Source organism: Haliotis asinina, chromosome 6 (genome assembly GCF_037392515.1).
Source record: "Haliotis asinina isolate JCU_RB_2024 chromosome 6, JCU_Hal_asi_v2, whole genome shotgun sequence".
Taxonomy (NCBI): Eukaryota; Metazoa; Mollusca; class Gastropoda; order Lepetellida; family Haliotidae; genus Haliotis; species Haliotis asinina.
In genome coordinates, this window is record NC_090285.1 from 35,558,334 (window position 1) to 35,585,051 (window position 26,718).

General features: G+C 37.5%; 1 protein-coding gene across 4 annotated transcripts in view; it reads right to left on the bottom strand.

The window, feature by feature from the left end:
* Positions 1-26,718, bottom strand: part of LOC137287331 (androglobin-like) — a 65,118-nt gene that overhangs the window by 12,593 nt on the left and 25,807 nt on the right. Inside the window, exons 11-35 of one of the 4 annotated variants that reach the window (XM_067819580.1) lie at positions 26,286-26,372; positions 25,401-25,510; positions 24,956-25,133; positions 24,638-24,731; positions 24,294-24,465; positions 23,901-24,002; positions 23,365-23,506; positions 22,848-23,073; positions 21,787-21,850; positions 21,257-21,283; positions 18,366-18,437; positions 15,804-15,840; positions 14,897-15,073; positions 12,385-12,541; positions 10,527-10,641; positions 10,054-10,221; positions 9,486-9,627; positions 8,738-8,776; positions 8,205-8,258; positions 6,247-6,261; positions 3,899-3,935; positions 2,688-2,782; positions 1,910-2,003; positions 1,665-1,799; positions 139-292 (exon numbers count right to left, since the gene is read on the bottom strand). In XM_067819580.1, the coding sequence (XP_067675681.1) occupies positions 139-292; positions 1,665-1,799; positions 1,910-2,003; positions 2,688-2,782; positions 3,899-3,935; positions 6,247-6,261; positions 8,205-8,258; positions 8,738-8,776; positions 9,486-9,627; positions 10,054-10,221; positions 10,527-10,641; positions 12,385-12,541; positions 14,897-15,073; positions 15,804-15,840; positions 18,366-18,437; positions 21,257-21,283; positions 21,787-21,850; positions 22,848-23,073; positions 23,365-23,506; positions 23,901-24,002; positions 24,294-24,465; positions 24,638-24,731; positions 24,956-25,133; positions 25,401-25,510; positions 26,286-26,372 (2,693 nt within the window). Of the gene's footprint in view, positions 1-138; positions 293-1,664; positions 1,800-1,909; positions 2,004-2,687; positions 2,783-3,898; positions 3,936-6,246; positions 6,262-8,204; positions 8,259-8,737; positions 8,777-9,485; positions 9,628-10,053; positions 10,222-10,526; positions 10,642-12,384; positions 12,542-14,896; positions 15,074-15,803; positions 15,841-18,287; positions 18,438-21,256; positions 21,284-21,786; positions 21,851-22,847; positions 23,074-23,364; positions 23,507-23,900; positions 24,003-24,293; positions 24,466-24,637; positions 24,732-24,955; positions 25,134-25,400; positions 25,511-26,285; positions 26,373-26,718 lie in introns of all 4 variants that reach the window. The other 3 variants (XM_067819577.1, XM_067819578.1, XM_067819579.1) reach the window with 3 other exon arrangements.

A 26,718-nucleotide genomic window follows, 5' to 3' on the forward strand; every position in this document is an offset into this window, starting at 1 on the left:
AGTTTTACCCACTATTAAGGCTGTATAATCTTGTACCATGTTGCCAACATCTTCAGAGAATACTTCAAGTCAGGAAACAAGGTCTACATTCAACCGACTCCTTGCCAATTGTTGCTGTCAAACTGTCTGTGTCCTTACCCTGTTTTTCTTGTAGACGTATGGTGCCACCTTCTGGAAGACCCGTGGTATCTCCTCCCCAGTATCGTTGTTGACGACCCTCAGCATACATGTGTTGACTGGTACATACAGCTTGGGAACAGCCAACATCTCTTCCCTCACGTAAAACACTTCCCTGTTCATGACACAGTAGATCTTACAGTTTCCTTTGACAAGTGGTAAAGGAAATATACTGAGAGAAAAATATAAAAGATCACAGGAAAATTCAAGTGTTCCTTTCATATTTTCCAATTTTCATCACCAGCTTTTAACAGAGCTGTGGTCATGTAAGATGGAAAATAATACAGAAATGCTTGTATTTTCTTGTGATCCTTTATTTGTTTTTCTCAATATATTTGAGATGGGAACAAACTATATCTGAAGTTACTGTTTGTAGAAACTTTAGTTGACAGAAATAGGTAGGCAACTGGTCACATTGTGCCCTATGTGTTACATCAGTCTCATAGCTAAGAGTCTGTTTGCTCTCTTTTTCTTTAAATACACAATATCACATGTTTTCAACAATATTTGGGTCTATATTATATATATTGGGGCATATGCACTCACTTCAGTTTCCTGTTAATGCAATAAAGGACTTACTACAAACTTACTTACTTACTTACTTACAACTTGCATGATATTGCTTTTTGAAACAACTTTCAAACAGATACCACTTGCCATATATGGAACGTTAACAATTGCTCAGTACATCGAAAACTGTTGCACACAAACTGGTCTCAGTCACAAGAAGGGTTATAGGAGATTTATACCGAGTGCTCCAAGGGACATAACTCTATGGAACCTGTGAAATAATGTTTGGCTACCTTGCTAAGGGCATCAAATACACGTCTTGAGACAAGGCTACATGACCGCCCAGATAGCTGTAGGATTTGTTTGTTTTGCCTATTTTCTTTTATATAATGCCAAATTTGGCAACATTCCACGAATGTGTCCAGCCAATCCAATGATGACCATTCATTAACAAAAGTCACTGCAAGAGTAAGAAGACTATGGGACATGGTGGGTCAGTTGTCTCAGGCACTGCGCTAGTAAATGAAAGGTGCCTGAATCAATCGCCACTAGTGACCAGGTGTAAAAAAACTTAAGCTAACAATACTTGCAGACTCTTTCAGTGTTATGACAACCCCTAGTGTGCAGTGCACAACCCTGTGCACTTAAAAGAACCAACTCATCCGATGGTATGTGACCAGATGGTGGGCATACAAACAGATGCAGACACATAGTTGCAGATATAGTAACGCGTAGTGTCACTGGACAAAATACTGTGACTATGTGTCCCAGTTCATCCAGCTACCAATGGGTACCTTATGAGGATGAGGCAGTGTGATTACTCGCTGTGCCTAACAGGCTGCATGAGTGGAATATTCCCCAAGGAGTTGGGTTGGTTAATGGAATGCCAGAAGAAAACAATCCATTGATCATGAGATCACTCATCATCATCATCATCATCATCATCATCATCATCATCATCATCATCATCATCTAACCTGAAGACTGTGAACCAGGTGTTTGGAGGCTGGTCTGGGTACACGCCCTGGTAATCAGCATAGGAGATCTTGTTCCACTCGTCCTTGTAGAATGGATATTTGGGCATTATGTCAGGGTCTCTCTTGAACATCTCCCTGTGTGAAGATGACACATTGTTTACATTGCCATTAAAGTAATGTCAAGATAGCTCAGGGGGACTGCTAAAACGATTTTAAAACATACAATATAAATCTCAGACATGTACCTGAACAGATAAAGTCCATTATCTTCGGCATTGGACTCCAAGATTGACCAGGATTTCTGAAGATCTTCAATAGCTTTCAAGTTTTCATCAGTTCCTGCAAAACAGTATCAGATTGAACAGAAAACATATTCTAAAACACAGCACGAGAAGAGAGTGAGAGAGTGAGTTTAGTTTATGCCACACACAGCAATATTCCAGTTATATGGTGGTTGTCTGTAAATAATGGAGTCTGAACCAGACAATCCAGTGATTCATGAGCATCGATCTGCACAATTGGGAACTGATGACATGTGTCAACCAGGTAAACCTGACCACACAATCCCGTTTGTCACTTCTTACCACAAGCATAGTTGCCTTTTGTGGAAAGCATGGGTTGCTGAAGACCTATTCTACCCTGGATCTTCACAAGAATAACATGAGAAGCTTCTAGAAAGGAATTACAATTGTCATATGATGTCAAATGTCAGAATGTTCAGTCTCACACAAGCGGGAAACTGATGTACAATTATCATATTTCTTAACTAATATGATCCCTGAAATGCTCAAACAATCAGGATTGCTTGTTTTCAATATTCAAATAAAGTTCTGTGGGTAAAAATTTTACTGTGCAGCTACACCTTCCTGAGTCAATGAAATCGACTTTTGTGTAGCATCTTCAAAATATTCCTCATGCAAAGTTGAGAAACATTAAGTAACTAACAGCATCATAGATGAATGTCTTTATGTATGTTGTATGTTTCATTACAGTTCAGATGAAGTGAATAGTCTATGGAGATACCTGGAGTGCGAGCAGCCTTCAACTTGCGGACCCAGGCACCACGGTGAGCCTTCTGAATCTTCACTGCTGCCACATGTTCATCGGGTGTTGGCTCTCTGCCAAACATGCAACATGGACTTCAATAGTCACCGACATATAACTTCCTCTACTGAGATATTCAAATCAGAACAATTGGATACATATGGCTTGTTAAGTTACAGAAAATAGTGAAATATTGTCATAAATTGTCACCCATATTCAAAAGATGACAACCTGGCTAGCTATTCTCGAAACGTTCGTAGCCCTATGAACTTCTTAAGCCCATTCTTAACATATTGGCTACGACCAAGGTTAAGAATTCTTAGGGCTATGAATGTTTCGAGAATATGGGCCCAGTTGGTTTCTTACATATGCATGTTTTAGACTTTTGACATTATCAAGACATTATCAATTTGAAAGAATGACAAAGATGTCTGAAAAACAGTAATAAGTTAACTTAAAATTCAAACACATTAAACATTGTGTCCAAACATTCATTGCTTGTGATATTCTCTACAATTCCTAAAAACATTACTCTGGTCAATGATTGATTCATGCTGAAGTACTGGTTTTGAGCTTGCATTGTGCATTAACAAGTGAGTGAGTGAGTGAGTCTTGTTTTACACCGCACTCAGCAATATTCCAGCTATATGGCGGCGGTCTGTAAATAATCAAGTCTGGACCAGACAATGCAGTGATCAACAAAATGAGCATCGATCTGCGCAATTGGGAACTGATGACATGTGTCAACCAAGTCAGCAAGCCTGACCACCCGATCTCATTAGTCGCCTCTTACGCCAAGCATAGTGTCCTTTTATGTCAAGCAGGCAGTGCTGACGGCCTATTCTACCCCGGGACCTTCATGGGTCTGTGCATTAAAAATATGAGAAGCATGTTGTCTATCATCTGTGTCAAAGAGGTGAAACAGACATGAGAGCGGCAAAGCACAAAAAAACACTGAAAATTTGGCTGAGCATCTTGGGTGTCTTTTAATACAGACTCGGTTTGGATGCAACTTTTTGTGAAAGGTAGGGGTGCATACTTCATTTTCACTCATTGCACCCCTGCTTTATCCTTCTGGATCTGCTAATGACACATACATCAATCTCAAAAATGTCAAAAATGAAAAAAAATCTGAATGTGAAGGATATTCTCACATCTTGTGAAACCGGGGACACCTGATGAACACTTACCTGTTTGCCCACGTGTTCTCCACTTTCTCTGGTTCACCTACACAAGAAAGACAGAAACACCTCAATACATGGCACACCACAGAAGGATGAGACTGAAAAGTCAGGGTCGAAATACTACTACTACCCTCACTGCTGACAAGCACAGAATCAGAACTTTCATTTCAGAAATTTCTAGCGAACAGTCACAACTTGTTTCAGAAACACCTGAATGCATTGTACAACACAGATGAGTGAAACTGAAACATTACAATCATAACACTAACACATGCATCTCTCTCAGTTGACAAGCAACTATTCACCACTTTCATTTCAAACAGTCCTATAAAAATGTAACACTGTTAGTCTGAATATTTTGAACCTGAATATCCCCTGGAGGGATAGGGGTTAATTTGAACCTACTAAGGAACACATTCAATTTCCATTATACGGCATATATAATTAACATTTCCAATTTGGATAATGGTAACATGAAACATATCTCAAATATATACAGATGGGGTGCAGTTTACTCATATCATGATTAATACAACGGAAAGGGCATTTTGTATTGGATAAAATGCTGTAATACTTCAAAATTAGGACATACAGTATTCCAAATTACATATTTCCCAGAAAATGCCTGCCCAGGGCACATATTTTCGAATCCAAGATAAATCATAGCTGTGTACAAATGACTTGTGCATAAGGGCACTCATCAATCTGATGGACTGCAACAAGAAAGAGTTCTGTTTGCCAGTGTCCCACTGCTGGGCATAAAGACACATTGTCTCAGCAAGGGAGGAAACTAACCCAGGGTTTGGTTCCTGAGAGGCATTTAGAATATATTCTAATATACCACAAAATGTTATGGATGTCACCTTCTTTATTGTTTTCAAAACATTTCTGGGCTATTCCTTGCCCCTTCGTCAGGTGGATGCTAACTAACAGTTAAACAGGATATATATACTAGCAATGTACATAATAAAGAAGAAGTTGACATCCATAACACTTTGTCATATCATATAACCCAGGGTTTATCTAACTTCATATCCAGATTCTAAATTTGTAATTCACGTTACCTGGAAGAACTTAAACTTTCTTCTTTAAAAAGAAATTATAACTGTATAACTATAGTCAAAATCAGCTGGATTTTTAGACTTCTTAGGTCAGTGACACACGGAGAGTCAGGTGATAATGTGTGCAGTAGTTTATCTCTGTGGCATATATGTTATATTGTTTCATATGACCACTTATGAAAGATGTATGAAGCCTGAGTGAATAAAGAAAGACTGAATCTCCATTCTATAAGACTGACATCCTCTGGTCTCAGGCAATATAAATATTAGAAACTGTTCATGTCTGCATAAATTTGTAGCATTTAGAAGCTCTCCCCAAACTCAACATACAATGATATATAGATATTTCACATCCATGTATTGTTTTCTTTCCTTCCGTATAACTATGTATTACATCTGACATGCATGGGATTAAGATGCCACAGTTGCAAACATTTCAGCTATTGCTTGTTTTTGGTGCTTAGGGTAGATCAAAATTTGTCAAATAAGAGTAATAATGACATAAGGCTACTCAAATTTTATTTCTTGTTTTACAGATTTTTTTCTAACCTAAATAAATAAAATTAATAAATATAAATATAACTTAACTCACTAATCAAAGTTATATTACTCTAAACATATAATATATTTTACTTCTGGCAATCTATGACGTCTATATGGGGCAAAAAACATTCTAAAACAAATTCTTGTCAGTTTACATTTTGTTTTTTGTTACATTTAATTTTTGAACAGGACAAGCTATTTTTTTTCCTTATTCTTGAACAAATACGGCCAGCACATCAGTAAAACAAGAAATAAAATTTGTCTGACCTAATCATAAAAATAACATGTCCTACAAACCATACATATTCACATGAATAATTTGTATTACAATAACTGTTAAGGGTCCAGATTTTCGAAGGTCTCCTACTGCTAAGACAGTTGCAAGTCAATGTTGATGTACGGCACTTACGACTATCTTAGCACTATGAGAACTTCGAAAATCTGGCTCCAAAATGTCAACCATAACCACAGCAGTGCGAATTTGGTGCATATGGCAGAATCACAGTGATAGAAGTTGAAGATGGTATCAAGTCAGACATGAGATTAGATGGTGTTGACAAACGTAAGGTCTTAACTTGGTCAAACCAAGGGGTACAAAAAACATCAGATCCTTGCACTTAATGGAGACAATTCTGCACAGCAATGCATTGTGTGTTTGAAGGTTTGTGTGAATCTGAATGATCAACCTTCATACAATAACAAGGCTAGTGAATAACTAGAAAAGGTAGATGATAAAACAGAATAACATACCCTCCGGAGGGGCCTCTATATGGTAGCATGTGTAGAAGAGAAAACTCAAGATTAATACAGAGCTCAGATCACATCAAAGGACCAGATTATTCAAGATGTAGGCTGTGACATAGAAACTGATTCAGGAGATTTATGCTTAGTCAATTCAACATCTGAAACTGCATTGAAGGGCATATAACTCTCATAAAATCATCTTCCAATCAGTCATTAAAATTCTGAGATTTTGCACCTTTTGAAAATAGAATAGAATTTGAATAGAAATTAGCATCACAAATATCAGCATTATCTGATTTAACAATTATTTTCATTGAGCTTACATATTTTCAGTTTGGGATGAAATAATTTTCATTATTTTTATCATTAAAGTTTATGAAAATAATTCATGCTGTATAAGTATATTGTTGTTACGTATTAATTCACATGCATATAAAAAAAAACAAAAAGTATTCTCAGCCCATTCCACTATTAAACTAAGGTGAAAGCATGCAAAATAATAAGAGGGTTTTGGTGAAAAATGGAAAACAATATTTTTAGTAATAAGTATTATTTGTGCTTGACAAATTCATGATGTGAAGAGTGTTGCTTTTTAATGAAAATCTGACAGTGTGTTCTGTGAGTAAGTTTAGTTTTGTGCCACTTTCAGCAATATTCCAGAAACATCACGTAGGGGAACACCATAGAAAGGCCTCACACATTGTATCCACGTGGGGATTCTCAAACGAGTGAACACTTTAACCACTGGGCTACTCTTACTGCCTCATCTGAGTGTGTTACAAAATACCCTTGTGAGAACTTATGTTTGATGTAGTCACTCACACTAAAAAAGTTTTCAAGTATTGGTTTATAAACCGTACATTCTTTGAAAAGATACGTGGGAAAATATCATTATCTGAACAAATCCAAATATGTGTTGATCTGACATGCTGTTCATTATTAAAAGAAAAACAGTTTTTTAGAGAAAAAGTGTTTAACATTTTTTCATATGCTATTTAACAAAATTTGAAAACTCTGCGTGTGTGTGTGTTTGTGTATGTACATTTTTTAGGAGTGGGGTGGAAGGGGGCAGGGTAGGATGGGTTTGGATGGTGGATTCAGGCTGGGGATGGTCTTCATGAAGCAAGGCTTTACTGAACTGATTCTATCTAACTAATACCTGGATTTTATGCAAACAAACAGAAGTAAAACTAGTAGCATGTATCTCATGGAAAAAATTATTGAAAAGTCTAATAAATATCATATACACTGAGAGTTCATACAATCTTGACACCATCCATAAAACATCCTCCATCTTGGCATCTCTTTGTGGAACTTATCACGAATACATTCTACCAGAGCCCTGAGTAAAGTTCAAGATACTAACATACCAACAATTGCATATGATCTTGTGTGAAAGCAGGGAAGTATGTAGAGTCTGTCACCATTCTTTGAATTGCTGCGGAACACTTTGAAACACACCACCACCACACAATGCAAACCTCCACCAGGATCATAGTTTTGTGCACAACAAACTCAATCAAATAAATTTATTGTGGAAAGAATAATAAAACTAATAACATTATTCAATGAAAATATTAAGCCAAAAACTTATCACCAAAGTTTTGCTTGATGAATTTGTGAATTATGTTGTTTCAAAAATATTTAAGCACACCATGGTAAAAGTGTTACCATTAACAAGATATATTATAGTGACTAATACCATTGTATAGGACAAAACTACGTGTTGAGAAAAAACAAACAAACAATTATTCTGTGTTTTAACACACAACTCAATTTCAGAGCTAAATGCAATCACCACACTTACAAGGTAGGTTTTTTCACAGAGCAGAATGAGTTTGTTGATGCTTACAGTGACACATGTGCAAGTAACAACAACGCAATGTACATGAAATTGACAACCCACAACCACACACAACATACAGAATCAAAGCTGTTAGTCTAAGTGTATTTCAGCAACTTACGCTTTCCCTTATTTCCGGGTTTTGCTGAACCCCGGTGACTAGTCGTACCAGTGGCTGAAATTTGATTGGTCAACTACCAGTCACGTGACTACGTTTTTGCAACAAAACATAAGACATCTAGGATTCAGCGAAAGCCTGCAAGCTAAAACTCCGCCAAACCAGACTGGAAAAGAAAGTTAACTTGTGGGTGGTCCATCTATTGTGTAAAAACAGAGCCAGAACATCTAAAGTGAAACATCTTGGTATTTCTAGACAAAATTTGCATTCAATTCTTATATCAGAATCTTTAATCACAAGAACATGGTGTCATTGACCACAAAACTCATAACTAGGTTTAATTACCATTACAAAAATAAAAACTGTTTAAAGGATTGCTTTAATGTCAGTAAATTCATTTATTACTACTATCCTTCCCCTCAGCTAGAAATAAACATTCTAGAAATGACATATTTTTGTAAAACAGCAAATTTTGCTAGAAATTGATGAAGCACACAACGAAATTTTCTACGTCATTGATTGAAAAAAATGCATACGTTTCAAGGTTGTGTTGGGAACCAGTTCCTCAGAGGCACCTAGAAAATGTTAGTTTTTGAAATAACTCCCATAATTTCAAAATAACACAAGCTCTAAAGTCAGCTGAAAAAGTCAAATGGTGAAGATAGTCGGACAGCAGGAAAAAGTCATCGTACAGCGTTGTTATTTTCGAGATAAAAATGTTTTAGCGCATAGTACCAGGTGTAACACAGATTCATAATTCACACGTAACACAATTCATATTACTGAGTCCAATCATGTCTAATGTGATGTTATTTCAGTTAGAGACAGGTTATGATAGAAGATTCAAATTTGTGGCCGGCCATCGATGTGAAGAGTGTCGTTTCGAGGCCAAATACCAAGTAATGAGCAAGCTTAATGTTCATAATAATATTTGAGTAAATACGAAGATGGATTTGACTGGATCAGATTCTAATAACATGAATCCAATAAAGTATCTTTCTTTGATGCTAGTCTGTTAATAGCTATAATGTTGATCTGACTTGAAATATCAAATCACGAAGAGAAATTTGAACTACAAATTACAGATTTTGAACTGAATGCACATCCATTTCTTTACGAATGCAAACAGTTACTTTTCTTCAAGATGACGAGCATTCAGAGTAGAAAACATAATTCGTCAAAACATCAAAGATCAAAGGTCTTTGTCATGACAGGTCAAATCTTATGTGTAGGGTCATGGTAGTTGTTTACATGTCATGAGACATGTTGAGCTGAGACACCAACCTGGTCGACTTCCCACAGTAAGGCCTAGTATGTTGGAAGATGTGGCATCAAAATTGAGAACCCTCCATGCAAATGCCATATCAGAGGAGATAACGTCTTTTAGAGCTCGCTTCAACATGCTGTACAGAGACTCATTATACACCTGAAATAGGAAACAGTCATACAGAGTGAGTTAGTCAGTGAGTGAGTTTAATTTCCTGCAGCTTTTAGCAATATTCCAGCAACATCATGACGGGGAACATCAGAAATGTGCTTTACATATTGTACCCATGTGGGGAATCAAACACAGGTCTTCAGCAAGACAAACAAACACTTTAACCACTAAGCTACCCTTCTGCCACTATACAATCAGATATAACCACAGTGCTCTACTGGATTTCACACCATTGATGGAAATATTTCATCTAGAAAATTGTATATGTAGTATAACAATACCCTCAGGGGCACGGATGGACAGAGATTATGTTGATTTCAGTGATATTTGCTGCGCACTGCAAACTGAATCAAGATGTATAATGGCTCAAGAGCGATAGTGCCTTTAGAAGTACAATTCTTCAATAATACCTACCTGGAAGTGGCGAGTCTTTGACATGAGTTTGTCGTTGCGGTACGGACAGTGACTGCTGACGAGCTCCTCCCATGCCTGTCGGAACATCTCCGTGTCACCGAGGTTGTTGATGCATTTGCCAAGATTTGTGATTACTTGTACCGCGTTGTCACGGAAACGACAGCTTTCCTGAAATATGGTTTTCTTTGTCAAATACATGAGTAAATTTGCCCAATGAATTGGCAGGGAAGCTGGAGAATATTTATGAATTTAAAGAAAATTATAAGAAAGAAATAATAATAGTATGCTTTATGACTCATACCAGTAGTAAAAAAAACCACACTTGTACCTTATGCCTACATGACTTGACAGGTAGAAAAAGGTTAAATAAGATTCAAGCAAGCAAACCAAGCCATCAATTCATGATGAAAATTAACAATTTTTAACAATGTTACACAACATGAATAACAGAAAGACTAGGAGTGTATGCTTACATTGGTGAGCTGTGACATGACTGTTTCTTCATCTCCAAACACAAACTTTGTGGCGGAACACAGGTGGACATGATAGCCTAGTGGTCCAGTCATCATAAAGCGTAGAACATGACGCCTGACAAACAGAAACAACAACTTACTTACACATACATGCCTCTCACAAACATACATACCTCACACACTAATACAAACATTTCAAGATGTATTGCAACTCATTTCCACAATCTTGTGATGTCCACAGTCTGGATAACAGAGTGACTAGCTCTAAGACTACCACAAGCATGTACATTACTGTACGTGTAAAGCGGCCTTCACAAAGCAAACTCAAGTCTGACAACATATCTTGTTAAAATTGTAACAGTTTTCACACGTCAAAGACATGACAAACTTTTGTGTCAATCTTGAGCATCAGATCTCTATCGGTGCGGTCAGTGTCATTTTGTTGGTAGAGCTGACCAAATGACTAAAACATCACAAGACAATTACACTGACTGCAATTGATTGTTTTTGAACAACACAAGTTTGACAATACATACTTCGCATGTCAAACTAGAGTTGGACAACTTGGAAAGTTTGATGGAAAGGTTGGTGAGTATACAGACCGATCATATTTATGGACAACAGTTTTCTCACGCTCTCAAGCTTGAGCTTGACGACATGTTGCCTTATGAAGGCCACTGAAGATACCGAAGTTACACCAGTATTGGTGATGTGACTGTTTTGTGAAGTGGGGCCAGTTTCAGTATACATTGTGAAACAGATGTGTGAAAGAATGAGCATCGGGTTGTGACAGTGTAATGTTATGCTATGACCTGATCCTAACTTCAGTCAAATCCTGCAAAGCGTAAGCTGTCCACGAGGCCATTCCAACCCATTATGCCAAAAGGAATGGTGCTAAATGGACACATCTCACTGACATTGTTTGATGCTGATGAAACACAAGCAGTCCATAGCATACTGAAAAAAACCTACTGGATAGTTGATTGTCATACACACAGTGCTGTAAACTGGAAAGAGCTAACTCCTGCTGAACAGCAAAGGAAGCGCAATTTCCCAAAAACTCAAATCTCCATCTCAGTAAGCGGTCATGTTTATGTTCTCTATCTAGAAACTTGGCAAAAAGCCAGAGTTTTTCTTCTGCTCTTCTGTATACTTTTCCTAATATTCAAACTTAGTATTTATGTAACAGAAGAAACGGAAGAAGACAAAATGCTGATGTACTACAGAGGTGTACTTGTCTGTAACAGAGCAAGTTTTTATCTTTTACCAGAGTGTGTGAGCTCAATGAGAATGATGAACCAGAAAAAGGTAACCCCTGTTTTCGCAAGTTTAGAGTCAGTCTGCCACTAATTTCAAAGCCACAATCACAACATTTGTTACCAAAATCCTACTGGATCAGGATTCCACCTTAATCCATTTTACTTGTCCTCCAGGACAAACAACAGACCAGGGTTAGAAACTGTCAAACACCAATGAAATACCAAAAACAGCTAATGCTGAAAAGACCAACACAACACACCCTGAAAATTAAGATACAGGAAATACTTTAAGTCCCAGTATTGAGAGATAAAACTAGACACAGTATGGTACATATTGCAGCACAAGGCCTTTGGTTTGGTTTGTTTGGGTTCAGTATATGAGCACTTACTCTTGTGAAAATAGCAGCAAAAAAATGCATAGATTTTGGCAAAATGATTTGATTGCTATACGTTCTAGAAAAGGTTTAAAAATGGTACCAAAAACAGAAATTACAGTATACTGAAATGAAGACAAGATAAAGCTTTTCTCCGGATACTGCACTGTACCATTTCAACCTTACTAAACAGTTGACCAATTTCTGTTCACCCTTGTTACTGACCCTGCAGGAAGACTCAGCACTGCTGCTCGGCTGGCAGTTGTCCGCAGTCTAAGAATTGGTTGCCCAGTAACCAGACTCTTCCAGGAATAGGGTTCTGCGACCAGGGTGCCAGGATGAACTGGAACTGGGGATGATGGCTTCTCAGGACTTATTGACCCTACAGAATGTCCATTAATATTCATTATGATTAACACATCAATGGCAGAAAGGTTGGTCTTGTCAACTTTGACAACATATTTCAAGAATTAACCTATTACTCTCATGATTTTTTTTTTTAAAACAAAACCCATTCATTTGAATAATAATAATAGAATTAATTTGTACAATTCCGCTGTGTAGAATGTCTAGATTTTCAAAACAGCTGTGCATGAACTGTGCAATTTCCTGTCCTAAAATACATAAAATAGATGTTTAACAATTTTTAATAGTCATAGATGATGGTCTAGTAATGGAAAGGATACATGCTAATAACACGTATGCAAAGCATGTTCAATATAACATGGACATGACATCAACATGACACTGACATGAGAAATCTGTGTATCTACCATTCAGCAACATGACATCAACATGACATTGATGTGAGAAATATGTGTATCTACCATTCAGCAACATGACATCAACATGGTATTGACGTGAGAAATGTGTGTATCTGCCATTCAGCAACATGACATCAACATGGTATTGACGTGAGAAATGTGTGTATCTGCCATTCAGCAACATGACATCAACATGGTATTGACGTGAGAAATGTGTGTATCTGCCATTCAGCAACATGACACCAACATGGTATTGACGTGAGAAATGTGTGTATCTACCATTCAGCAACATGACACCAACATGGTATTGACGTGAGAAATGTGTGTATCTGCCATTCAGCAACATGACATCAACATGGTATTGACGTGAGAAATGTGTGTATCTGCCATTCAGCAACATGACATCAACATGGTATTGACGTGAGAAATGTGTGTATCTACCATTGAGCAACATGACATCAACATGGTATTGACGTGAGAAATGTGTGTATCTGCCATTCAGCAACATGACATCAACATGGTATTGACGTGAGAAATGTGTGTATCTGCCATTCAGCAACATGACACCAACATGGTATTGACGTGAGAAATGTGTGTATCTGCCATTCAGCAACATGACATCAACATGGTATTGACGTGAGAAATGTGTGTATCTACCATTCAGCAACATGACATCAACATGGTATTGACGTGAGAAATGTGTGTATCTACCATTCAGCAACATGACACCAACATGGTATTGACGTGAGAAATGTGTGTATCTACCATTGAGCAACATGACATCAACATGGTATTGACGTGAGAAATGTGTGTATCTGCCATTCAGCAACATGACATCAACATGGTATTGACGTGAGAAATGTGTGTATCTGCCATTCAGCAACATGACATCAACATGGTATTGACGTGAGAAATGTGTGTATCTGCCATTCAGCAACATGACACCAACATGGTATTGACGTGAGAAATGTGTGTATCTGCCATTCAGCAACATGACATCAACATGGTATTGACGTGAGAAATGTGTGTATCTGCCATTCAGCAACATGACACCAACATGGTATTGACGTGAGAAATGTGTGTATCTGCCATTCAGCAACATGACACCAACATGGTATTGACGTGAGAAATGTGTGTATCTGCCATTCAGCAACATGACATCAACATGGTATTGACGTGAGAAATGTGTGTATCTGCCATTCAGCAACATGACACCAACATGGTATTGACGTGAGAAATGTGTGTATCTACCATTCAGCAACATGACACCAACATGGTATTGACGTGAGAAATGTGTGTATCTACCATTCAGCAACATGACATCAACATGGTATTGACGTGAGAAATGTGTGTATCTACCATTCAGCAACATGACATCAACATGGTATTGACGTGAGAAATGTGTGTATCTGCCATTCAGCAACATGACATCAACATGGTATTGACGTGAGAAATGTGTGTATCTGCCATTCAGCAACATGACACCAACATGGTATTGACGTGAGAAATGTGTGTATCTGCCATTCAGCAACATGACATCAACATGGTATTGACGTGAGAAATGTGTGTATCTGCCATTCAGCAACATGACACCAACATGGTATTGACGTGAGAAATGTGTGTATCTGCCATTCAGCAACATGACACCAACATGGTATTGACGTGAGAAATGTGTGTATCTGCCATTCAGCAACATGACACCAACATGGTATTGACGTGAGAAATGTGTGTATCTGCCATTCAGCAACATGACATCAACATGGTATTGACGTGAGAAATGTGTGTATCTGCCATTCAGCAACATGACATCAACATGGTATTGACGTGAGAAATGTGTGTATCTACCATTCAGCAACATGACATCAACATGGTATTGACGTGAGAAATGTGTGTATCTACCATTCAGCAAGTGATTTCTGTGCATCTACCATGAAGTAACATGATATTGTCATGATATATGTGTGTATATTTACCATCAAGTATACTACTGCTGGTGAGACCTGTAGCCTCTTTCTCCATGTCCCGGTCTTTCCCTCCCTTCACACTGGTGTGGGACTTCTTCTCATCCATGGGGGGCACAGGGGGATCAAACCATCGGGGCAGGGCTGAGAATGACACCACAATATCTGTGGCCTCCAAATTGTCAACAACTTCACACAGTCAAGGAAACATTACTGATCTCAGGAAGTACATGTGCCAGCTGTACACGATAAAAAAATCACTTTGGGAAAGTAAAACTGTTCAATAAAACAAACATAAGTCTGTTTCCTGACAGAGAGAAAAATCAACTGAATGATCTCACATGTAGTTTTCAGCATCTTATTATGAAATAAACATCGCAGCTGAACCCCCTCGATATAGTTTCCAGAGATGCCAACCCTAGAGTGGTTATAAGATCCAAATTAGTATTTTGACCATAAAATTAGTAGTCTCCTAAATACTTCAAATCATGATAGACTAGATGTAAAAAGAATATGACATTTATCAAGAGTGAAGCTATAATTTCACATACCCCCAACAGCTGATTTCCAAAATATCAGCATTTCATTATTTTTTCTTTTCTACTTTTCTCAAAATGTATTTAATCCCTGATAACATGTTTTTCTCTATATATCCTAATTTTAATGAATTTCATTCAATTTTCATCAAATACCTAGTGCAATCATTTTGGCATAGTTTGAGTCTAAAATTTGACTGACACAAATTGAACTGACTTCACTTATCTAAGAAAGGCCACAATAAGGCCAACAAACAAGTTGGAAGAGAAAGTAGGATTTACAGATAAACCAACAGAGTTAAAAAGATGATTGACAATGCATCACTCCGTAAGCTAACTCCTCTCCATAAATCAGAAAATTACAGAAATTCATGGAAGGATACACAAATAGTGAGGTGAGCGGTCATCTGGGCTGGATGTCTGAAACACAGCATGAAGAAAATTAACACATGTCAAAACCCATGTATTTCGCCCTGCACACATGTGTAATTCACTACTCTACATCACACAGTGAAACAGACATGATTACATGCTGGAAGTCAGATTGGCAATTACTTTGTTAAATTCAGTAGGAATTAATATCTTATAATATCTAAAAGTAATGGAATGATTATTACAATTATTGAGTCTGATGTTGATATGAGAGTTAAAGATCTACATCTGTAAGTATTTTTATCATGTGTGCATATCCATTAATGAAGATTTATGATCAATCAACGGAAGTCAAGAAATCTCAGTGTCTGTTTTAAGAAATATTCTATTTGTAACAAAGCAGATATTCACATCTGCTGGATTACATCTACAGTTATTCGTATCTACGTATCTAGTAGAGGATCTATCATCCACGTGTTAAAGATACAAAAATGAGAACATAACAGAAAGTTTGTCCTGGCAAACCAATTGTCTCTTGTGTAGAGGATGTGTATGCCTTAACATTTATCAAATGTTCAACTAATAAAACAAACCAAAATTTCCCTCTTCACTTGATTAAAAGTGCTGAAGTCTGCACTTTCTACATCTTTTATTATGGTAGATGTTTCTTTTTGGCATGAATCATCCCTGTATCAAATATACTACACAACCTTTGGTAAGGTTACCAGTACATATGCATGTATACATAAAATTATGGTTACACTGAACTTGGAGGACCTGCTGACTTTAGTTTGTTACAACTGTAGTTTATTACCCTCATTACAACCAAAATGCCACTGGTCAGGAAGAATATAACACTTCATTTTATCCTTCCGTTCATATTATTTGTATTTTAAACTGTGGATTCATGTTTCATGGAATTCAGATAAAATTGCAAATGCTGAACACTATTTGTATGACAACATATCAGCAATTATAAAGTCATGTTTTGACCCCGCATGGCTATTCCCATCCTTATCAAGAGTTGAGTAGTATAAATATATCTTGTCTCTTGGCATACATCAGCAGTAAATCCTCCACAAGACAACACTTTGGTTTGGCCTTACTACTCATAATTAATAACAAAACCAAAACCATTAAGAAAGAGAAACAAAGATTATTCATGTTAGCTAAAAATCACTCATCACAACTACAACATCAAGAAATTAAACCAGTGAATGACAGTATGGTTAAAACTAATTAGTGGGGTCAAGGTATTAACAATTAATAAATTTCGAACTAAAGTTTTCTATCGGATGAGAATTGATTAGAACTGAGAGCAGAAGACATGAATTAGAATTATGGGGAAAAATCCACCAAATCTTAAGTAAAATCTTACCACAACACCAAAAGCACCTAATGTCTCACTGCAGGTATTGCTTGCATAATTACAATGCTATGAATCATATGCCTTTATGATAATCAATTTCAAATTCAAGAAAACCACCATATTCCAAACATGTGCCGTGATTTACAAATAAGGTAGTTCAGAATGTTTTGGTTAAAAATACTAAGGTTTGTTAATTTATTTTTATTTGGTAAAATAACTTGATTGAATAAACTCCAACCAACCGACTCCATATTAGTGTAAATACATAAAACAACTGTGACAGCAAACCATCAAACTTGTAAGTTAATAAATCTACAAAATTGCCATAAAACATGCGACATGGCAAAATTTTCATCATCAAATCATGAATTTCACGCAAATTTTCAAATCTTCAAAACACAAGGCAACAGAGCTCCCTACACCAGTTCATGCAAATGATGTCAGAACAACAATGTCTGCACATATGCATATTTCATCTTGCTTATTTCATTTCATTATCTGCTATGCTTGACTCAGATTTATTGCACAAATTCCGCTATCTAGAAAGAGCTTCTATAAAAGTGATTGAACATTGCAAGCACTTCAATTATGTCAAAAGTCAAGATGAAACATGCTTGTGTATTTAATGATGGTAGAATATACTCCAAACAAACATTATAAGTCTGAACTGGATTTCTTTTCTTTTAGCTATTCAAAAATAAAAATATAAAATGTAGAAAAAATCAATCACTGTCTTTTGTCGGGAGTATATTTTTGTAACAGAACTGTATTGAAATTTGTACATGAACTTATGTAAATTGAAAACCTGTTTGATTTGGTACCAAAAGTAAAGGTAAGTAATGCAATAGTTTTCAACACATTTTCAGAGATCTGATTTACAAAAGTATATAAATATGTCAAAACTGTAAATAATTTTTTTTTCTCAAACTGTTCAATACAATCCTGTTCGCCAAAAACAAATTTGACAACCATCCACAATCAGGGCCAGCAAAGTAAGCAGCAATTCCCAAATGTGGATATGTTATCAAACAGCCAACAGCACCCACTGCACAAGTATCTGGCACATGCAAGTAGAGCTCTGTCCCCTGTCTGTAGATAAAAGCCTGCAGTGAACAGGTATACTCACTCCCTGAGCATTAGTGGGGGAGGGTGCATTTTGGGTGTGGGTAGGAGTTTGAGAGGTCTTGGAGGCAGAGGGATTTACCCCGGCGGCAGCAGGGGCAGGTTTCTTGTCTGCTTTGCTCCCAGTAGTCGGAGCACCCTGGGGTGACACATTCTGAAACATCATTATCACAGTTAGTGGGATAATGGCGACTACTGTGATGCTAAAATTAAGTGTGACATTTTGGGACGATCGATAGGCTCAAACTGATGGAATTAACGGCTGAAACCTCTGTCGAGATGAAAGTCTGTGGCTTTCTTGTGCAAAAACCACTTTCATTATATAGTTCTTTCACCAGTGAAGAATATCTGTGACTTTCTTGTCCCAAACACTTTCACAATATATTTCTTTCATTAGTGAAGAAAGTCTGTGGCTTTCTTGTCCCAAACACTTTCACTATTTACATTATTTAAGTAGATGTTCCTGACACTTGAAATTACTAGCTGCCTACATGCAGATCTTCTTAGAATGAGATGAATATCTCTGGCAACAAAGAAAATTCTATCACAGATTTCAAACACTGTAACAAACACTAAACCTTTCAAAACTAAACACAAATACTGGTACTGACTGAACAGACTTGGAATTCCAGTAATACAAATGTAACTAGAAAGTCTTTTCCAGGTGATGCTCAAACATCCATGCCCTCCACATGATAGTTTTTTTGTTTGTTGTTTGATGTTGCAGTCAGCATTATTCCAGCTTGTTGACAGTTGCTAATAAATTATTGCATCTGAACAAGACAATCTAGTGACTGATATTATGAGCAATAATTCACTCCAAGATACAGTGGCATGCAAAGAATTAAGTCACAGAGTGTGACTACCCAATCACCTCACACAGCTATTACAATTTGCTTCAGACCAATTGAAAGGTGGTATCCAAGTAAGGAAAACATTCAAGTAAATTCTTTTACAGTTAACCAGTTTTGAGAATTTTCAGATTCTTGGCACAGAGACCCAAACTCTCTACTGAAGTATAACGTACGTTCCTTCTGCAGGCTTTGATAACACTGCTTGAAATCATATCTTTCAAATTCTGACAAGAATTCATATGAAAATATGGAATAAATGACACAAGCATAACCTTTCTAACAACATTTACTGTCAAGTCCAAGAAAGTCATTCGACAGCAATTGTAGGATACAATATCATAAGTTTACACTAGATAAGTGTATAAAAGTTCTTTACTATGGAAATCATCATGTGTCTTTAAGATGGTAATTGCCCAGCCTTTGGCATTAACAGGACAAGGTTGATGTTTCGTGAATCAAACAACACTTGTGATAATTTCTATTTATCGTTTTCACATCACTGTTTCCCTTTATAGTAATAGATGTCTCCAAATTAACATCAGGAACTTGTCAAAATATCATGTACCATAATATACCTGTTAACTCTGTTTCTGCATATTCATTCACAAAAAAATTGAGGCATGGTACATATTCTTACGTCAGAAGCTTGTATTATGGATAAAGCTTAAGCTAAATAAAACAAAAAACACACCATGCTACAGTGTAAGAGAGTAACATCATGCATTTTTTTTTCATCTGTACAACATGGAATAATAACGTACCATGCAGTGAGAAAATGTACATGTGCTTCACACAGACAAAATATATTCACACATTATGCATCAGACACCATAAGCAGTCCACATTCCTTACTTATTACGTATTATGTATTAGAGTGAAACAAAATATGCCCCAAGTTTATGGATGATCATTATGAGCTAGGTTGATCAGGGGGTAGCCATTGGTTACTTGGGGTAGCATTGTGGTTGGCTATCCTAGTGGTTAAAGTAGTTGCTAATAATGCCAAAGACCCTGGTTCGATTTTCCACATGGGTACAGACTATGTGATTTCTAGTGTTTGCTGCCTTGATATTGCCATTATATTGCTAAAGGTAGTCTAAAACCAAACTCACTCATTCACACACATTACATGTTATGAACTGTAGAAGACACAGTGGTTGTAATGACAACTCAGCTGAACTTACTGTGACAGACAATGGAGATAGCCCTGAAGCTATAAGGGTGTCAGTGATGAAATCAAATCAGTAAGTTCCAGCTAGCTTACTTCCAGTGACCTTCATGAAGGGGACACAACTCTGCAGCACCATTAGCAGCTGGGTCACCCCTATGCCCAACCTCATTAAGGTATATTAAAGTGGAAGTTGTCACAACCGACAGCTGTGCAATCCGGCAAGTTGCCAACACTGGCATAAAATCTCAGTTCTGTCCAGGTTTTGTACATTTATCATCATTTAAAAGCTCTGCAATCTGGCAGCTGTCTCAGCATGAAATGAGTCACCCTAATTTTTGCAGTAATTAGAGCTGTCTCATCTGGAGTGGAACGGCTGTGTATTGTCAACAATTAATCCCACCTTGAAACTGCATGGGTAACCATAGTTCAGTATGGGTATACATCTAATTAGTGACTTGAGTCTGTGTGTGAAGTAAGTGAGAGAACCACATGATACAACAATGTATAAAAGAGTGACAAAATTGGTTCATTTCTAGTCGAAACCAACAATGTCAGGTCAACAATCTGGCATGCTGTTGAAAACAGATCATTTTTCCAGTACCAATGATTGCTGGTTTCGACAGCTTCCACTGTATATCGAACCAGCACTTCTTATTAGGAGCCTTATGGCAGACAGAATAACTTTGCAGCTGTGAGTGGATGAATTTGTGCAGTTTTGTAATTATTGTAATAAACCCAGCAATAAAACTGACCAAGTTCTTTAATTTTTTAACATAACTACCTATGCTGAATGTGATCACAAATATTTTCAAAGAGGTTACACTTTGTGCGGAAATGGGGTTGATACAAATATATAATTTTGCTACAGAAGAATATATAATATTTGGTCTTGTGTAAGTTCAAGAGAGGAACATATACACACATACTTTCAAGACACAATCTACCAACCTGAGCGGCAACATAGGCCTCCAGTCTCTGATAGCATGGATATCATGAAAACATCAGCTATAGGTTAACTAGTCACAATAACATACAAACAAAGGGGTTACTTTCTAAAAGACACTGACACTTTCAAATAGCTAGCTACAAGGACGTTTCTCTGATGGCTCAACGTACAACATATTGGAAATACACAGTCAGCACACATGGACAAAAAGTCATTTGGCACCTTCTTTATACCTTGGCTTGACCTATGTTATCAACAATTTACCTCTGATGCAGTGATAACTACTTTCAGGTTTTCTTTCACTACTTAAATTTGCTAATTTACAAAATTGGAACAAAAGTTTCTTCTCAGTAAATATTTCAAATTTGTGAAAATTCAGAGATAAGTAACCCTAGTAATGTGAAGGACAGCCAAGTTGGTAAAATTTCCACTAAGAACATGAATGATAATTAACTTCACACATGCTTGAAACTATATTCTGACTATATTCTGTGAAACAAGAAATTTCTAAAGAAACAACTAACAAACTTACCTTCAGGTCAGAATACTTTTGATTGCATGGATAAGTATTTGGCTTGTGATAAATGTACAATGTCCTGAAAGATAAAAGGAGATAAAACTTTTCATCAAGTTTACATAGTGAAACATCTGTAGCTTATTGTTGTCAGTACTGTACAATACTGAAAGTAGCACACGCAAGACACACCATGACAAAGCTCAAGGGAGATAACTCTTCAAGTAATGCTTGCAGGGTCCACATGAAATACAAAACCTACAGCATTTCTGCAGGGTAAAAGTACTTGGATGAGTGAGTAAGTTCAGTTACATTATGGTGTATCAATTTATTACTGTTAGAGGGTATTCTGAGGAGATGCTTGTTTGTGTGGTTTACCAATTCAATGCTCAATACAACCACAGTTACTACTGAGCTGACAATTCAATGGACCATTATTGGATCTTGAGCCCATAAACTGCAGATGATTGTAACTTACATGGCCAAAGATGACTAGGCCACCAGTATTTTTAGGTATCTGACATAGATTTGCAGCCAAACTGACATAGCTTTGCATAAACATAAACACAACTTCTTATAATTAGCCAAATTTAGCTAAAATGGATCTAAAATAAAGTCCTATGCTACTAAATAGGGCAGGCTATTGATAATCATAGAGATCTATATTGTAAACTATGCATGGATCGATTATCCATCAATATCAGAGAAGTAACTTTGAGAATACTGTTATAAAGTTTGAAAGAGTCAACATATGTCACAACACATGTGAGTGGTGACACATTTATGTTTTGTCTCACTGACAAAACAGTGTTCTAAACATAATTTCAAATAAATGCTTATGTCTGTGTATTGTATGTGTTAAAAAAATAAATTTCATCACAACAGTTCAAAAAAGTGTAACATGACTTAATTTTCATACTGTTAATCTGTAACAATTTTGCCCATCAACGATATTTCCAAATATCAATCTTTGTAGCCAGTCCTCTATATTACTACCACCTGCAGTACTATCCCCATAAGGAGAATGTTACAGGCAGTGAGTTAACATCTACTTCTGGTACATGTGTCTCTCTACTTACTTGAAACATTTGCAGAACTGGTCAAAGTCCACCCACAGCTTCTTGGGTTTAGGGGCACTGTCTTCAGACCCGATGTCCGTCAACTCCACCTCCACCATCTGTTCCTCACCTGCTTCCAGCAACACCGTTTCCTCCAATGCCTGTTCCCCGGTCACCGATTCCTGCTGCTGGGTTGGAGCTTTCACTGGTGGTGCCGGTGTTTGAGCTGACTTCACCTCAGATGGCACTGGCAAACAAACGGGACAGTATGTCAAACTTCAAACACTTGTTAGCAAGGTGTCTTATCATTGCTTCAATTTTTCACAGGGTCTACAGTGTTGATTTATACCACGACAAGCATATCTCAATTAGTCAAAACACTGTTTAGTGAGTCACAAACAGAACCAGCAATCCTTGACAGTTCAGGAATGTCACACTGCAATCTTCTGTTAAAAATTATACCAATTTATGGTTGTTATTTCAAGTGTAAATGTGTTTCATGAATTAGTTATTTAACTTTCGTATGACCCGGTCCTACCTTTGTCTTTCTTCTTTCCTTCCTCCTCTCCATCTTTCCTGGACTGGTGTGAGTCAGAGCGAGAAGCGCTCTTAGCTCTCTCTGGCTTTCCAGATATGTTGGAGGATCTACTACCCTTCCTGTCCATTAGCTTGGGAGATTGCTGAAGAGATAAAAAGGAACATTGTCTTAGCATCTACAAAAATGCAACATTAAGTTTTCTAAAACTATTATACAGAGTTAGATGTGGGAGTGTAACTTTCACATGTTTGTATATTGTGTTAGCAATCTTACTATTATCAAATACGTATCTTCACAAATCTAAAAAAATCCTCTATATTTTCATATCTCAGAAGAACCTTAAGACCTTAAGGATATTTTTTAACAATGGTTCAAGCCAAGAATATAACCACATTCCTACTGTAGTGCTAAACATCCTCCTGCCATTTCACATTCAGTAGTTTAGCCATTTTAGCTTTTCCTGCTTGCCATATACATTTTCATTGCTGGAACAAAGGACAGAGTTCTGTTGATAAGGTGTAAAATACCATGTCTACCTCCCTGCTTGTGTCCCTGCTTTCCTTCTTGGCAGAGCTGGTCTTCTTCTTTGGGGAACCAGGTTTGGTTGGTGAGCTCTTTCCATCAAGATGTTCATCAGACTGTGAAAGAAGCAACAATTAACATTTAAATTAAACAACAGAAAGAACCCCAAAAGTTATCTGAGATCGCATCAGGTATTAACCTAAAAGTAAAGCATGTATGCCATGTCTGAAGTAGGTTTTAGTAGCAGAATCTGTCATGACCAACCGCTTTTGTGTTACCTTCTGTTGGATGGATGTGATAACACAGAGGATGATTCCTTGGCAGAACAGTGACAATGTGATTCTGACTTCACCAACTGTTACTCATAATATCGACCACTCCCAATCTCATCTGTTTCAGTCTCCTACCTTGGATGTATCCTCCACAATGAAGGACTCCAGCAAATCCTCCTCCTTCTTCTCCTCCGCTGTCAGCTCCAGCTCCTGAGTTGTCTCATCTGTCTCCTCGATTGACCCAACATTCCCTGTGTTAGGGCGGGACCGGGTGCCACCTCGTTCCAGTGAGGAGCGGGGTCGGTGTCTGCATACAAACATGTATAGTCAGCTAGACAGTTAATAATTACACCTGACTTTTACTTGGACGTGTCCAATATGGAGCTCAAACAGTTATTTTCAGCATTCCTTGTCAGAGTTTGAGGCCAGACAACATTTACATCAGGCAACAACAAACATCACTGGTGTTTTCTACTTACGTATCTGTAGGGATAGGAACAGGGCTGACTTTGTAGTTGACAAAGGGAGAGGTGATCTCCACACACTGGATCGGTTTGGGGGGCTCCGGCTCAGCTGGAACAGTCAAACGTTATTCATAACAACACAATTACAGGACATAGGATGTAGACAGTATTCCAGTTTTATCACTGAATAGCCCAACCATAATCTGGCATTGGAAACCGTAACCAGCAGATCCTGGCACAACTAAGGAAGACAATTTTGACAAAGAATGGCGATTTTATAATTTCAGAACTGAAATACAGAGATGAATGATGTCAAGAAATGTTTCGACTTACCAACAGGTTCATCTGATGGTGTGGTCTTCTTCTTGCGTGGTCGGATGAGTTTCCAGGCTGGTATCTTCTCGGGTGGGGGTGGGGGTTCGAGGGGGCAGGCACGGGTCTGTGTGATCCACACAGGATGGGGGTACAGGTGGGACAACCCGGTCTGACGTAACCTTTCACTTGCATCAGCCTGAACAGATATGGTTAACATTGGTGCTTTGGGTTTCTGTGTTAGTGTCTTTATATAACTCAGTTTAGACATACATTTCCAGATGACGAAATATAGCAGTATATTTATATAAATGACACACAGGGTTATGGAAATGATTCATATCAACACTAGCAGTACGTTTTTAACTATGACTGTGGTATCAGTTTCATCATCACCATCATACTATCACAAAGTATATCATCATCATCATCATCATCATCATCATCATCATCATCAGTGACTCACCATTTCTCCCAAGACTGAGACTTTGACAGGGTATTTAGGTGTACTGCAGTAGGAAGCGAATACGATGACCTCCGGGTTCTCCGGGATCACAGACTCCTCCGACTTCTCCTCTGTAGACACACAAACAGCAACTGTCTAAAACATTCATCCTGCACTATCATACACAAGACAAGGTAGAATATGTTCCTTACAACCATTGGACTTGTCAATGCTATTCCATGTGATGATGAACCCTCATAGCTAGCCTTGATCTTGCGGTCACATTAGATAGAGTACATGACATGCAGCTGTGCCACTGTGTCTGATAGAGAACAAGAGGGTGTAATCTACAGTGTACATTCTCAGTAGTGAAGAAGTGACAAACCAGTGACAAACTTATAGGGTCATTGTACCATGCAGTCACAAACCTGGAGAAACAGTGTTTCAAAATTACTTCAACTAAATCAGTTGGTAGATTATCCAAGATGCCAAGTTTACCAATCTAAGCATTACCTAAGCACACACCTTAAATGTCAAACTGTCAATAAACAATCTATTTGACAATTCAGGTATATTTCATCTATGTTGACATTTACAAACAAATCTCCTCACAGCAATAAACTGCTTCCTGAATACTATACATGGGGAGTAAAGAAGGTCACACACTGCAATGGAGCTTGCAGCTTCCCAACAGCGTCAGTACATGAAGCATGTACATCAATACTACTTACAGTAACAGACTGAGCCTCATACATAAAATGAGAAGCATAGGTGATAATTCTTACATCATATCTCAAATCCTTGCAAGAATTCTGTGATGAACTATTTGAGAATGTAAACTGCATCAGTTTTTGTAAAAGCATCTGCAGAGGTTCCGTGATGGATCTGTGGATGACAATAACTCACTATTTTTGTCCTTGTCCTTGTCCCCTTTGTCCTTGTCCCCTTTGTCCTTCTTGTCCTTCTTGTCCTCTTTCCCGTCCTTTCCTTTATCTACAGGACATGCACATAACAATACTAAAACTACAGTGCATAACTGAGTCAGTAAAGTTTATTCCGCATTGAACAGTATTTCCACATTCTGTAGTATGCTAGATTCCAGGTGGTAAATTTATTCTTGGGGATGTATGTCTTAGACTTTTAGCATTTTTGTGAAATCAACAGCAAAAGGGGGGTCCTTGGCCTCTGAGGCATTCTCTTTTGGTGTTTACATATTTGATGTATATCTATACATCTGGACAAAAGTATTGCAACACCAAGATTTTGGACCTCCGCTGTCATATATGCCAATGGTGTTATATATGGTTATGCCAATAATTGGGATAAACCTGTTATTGTG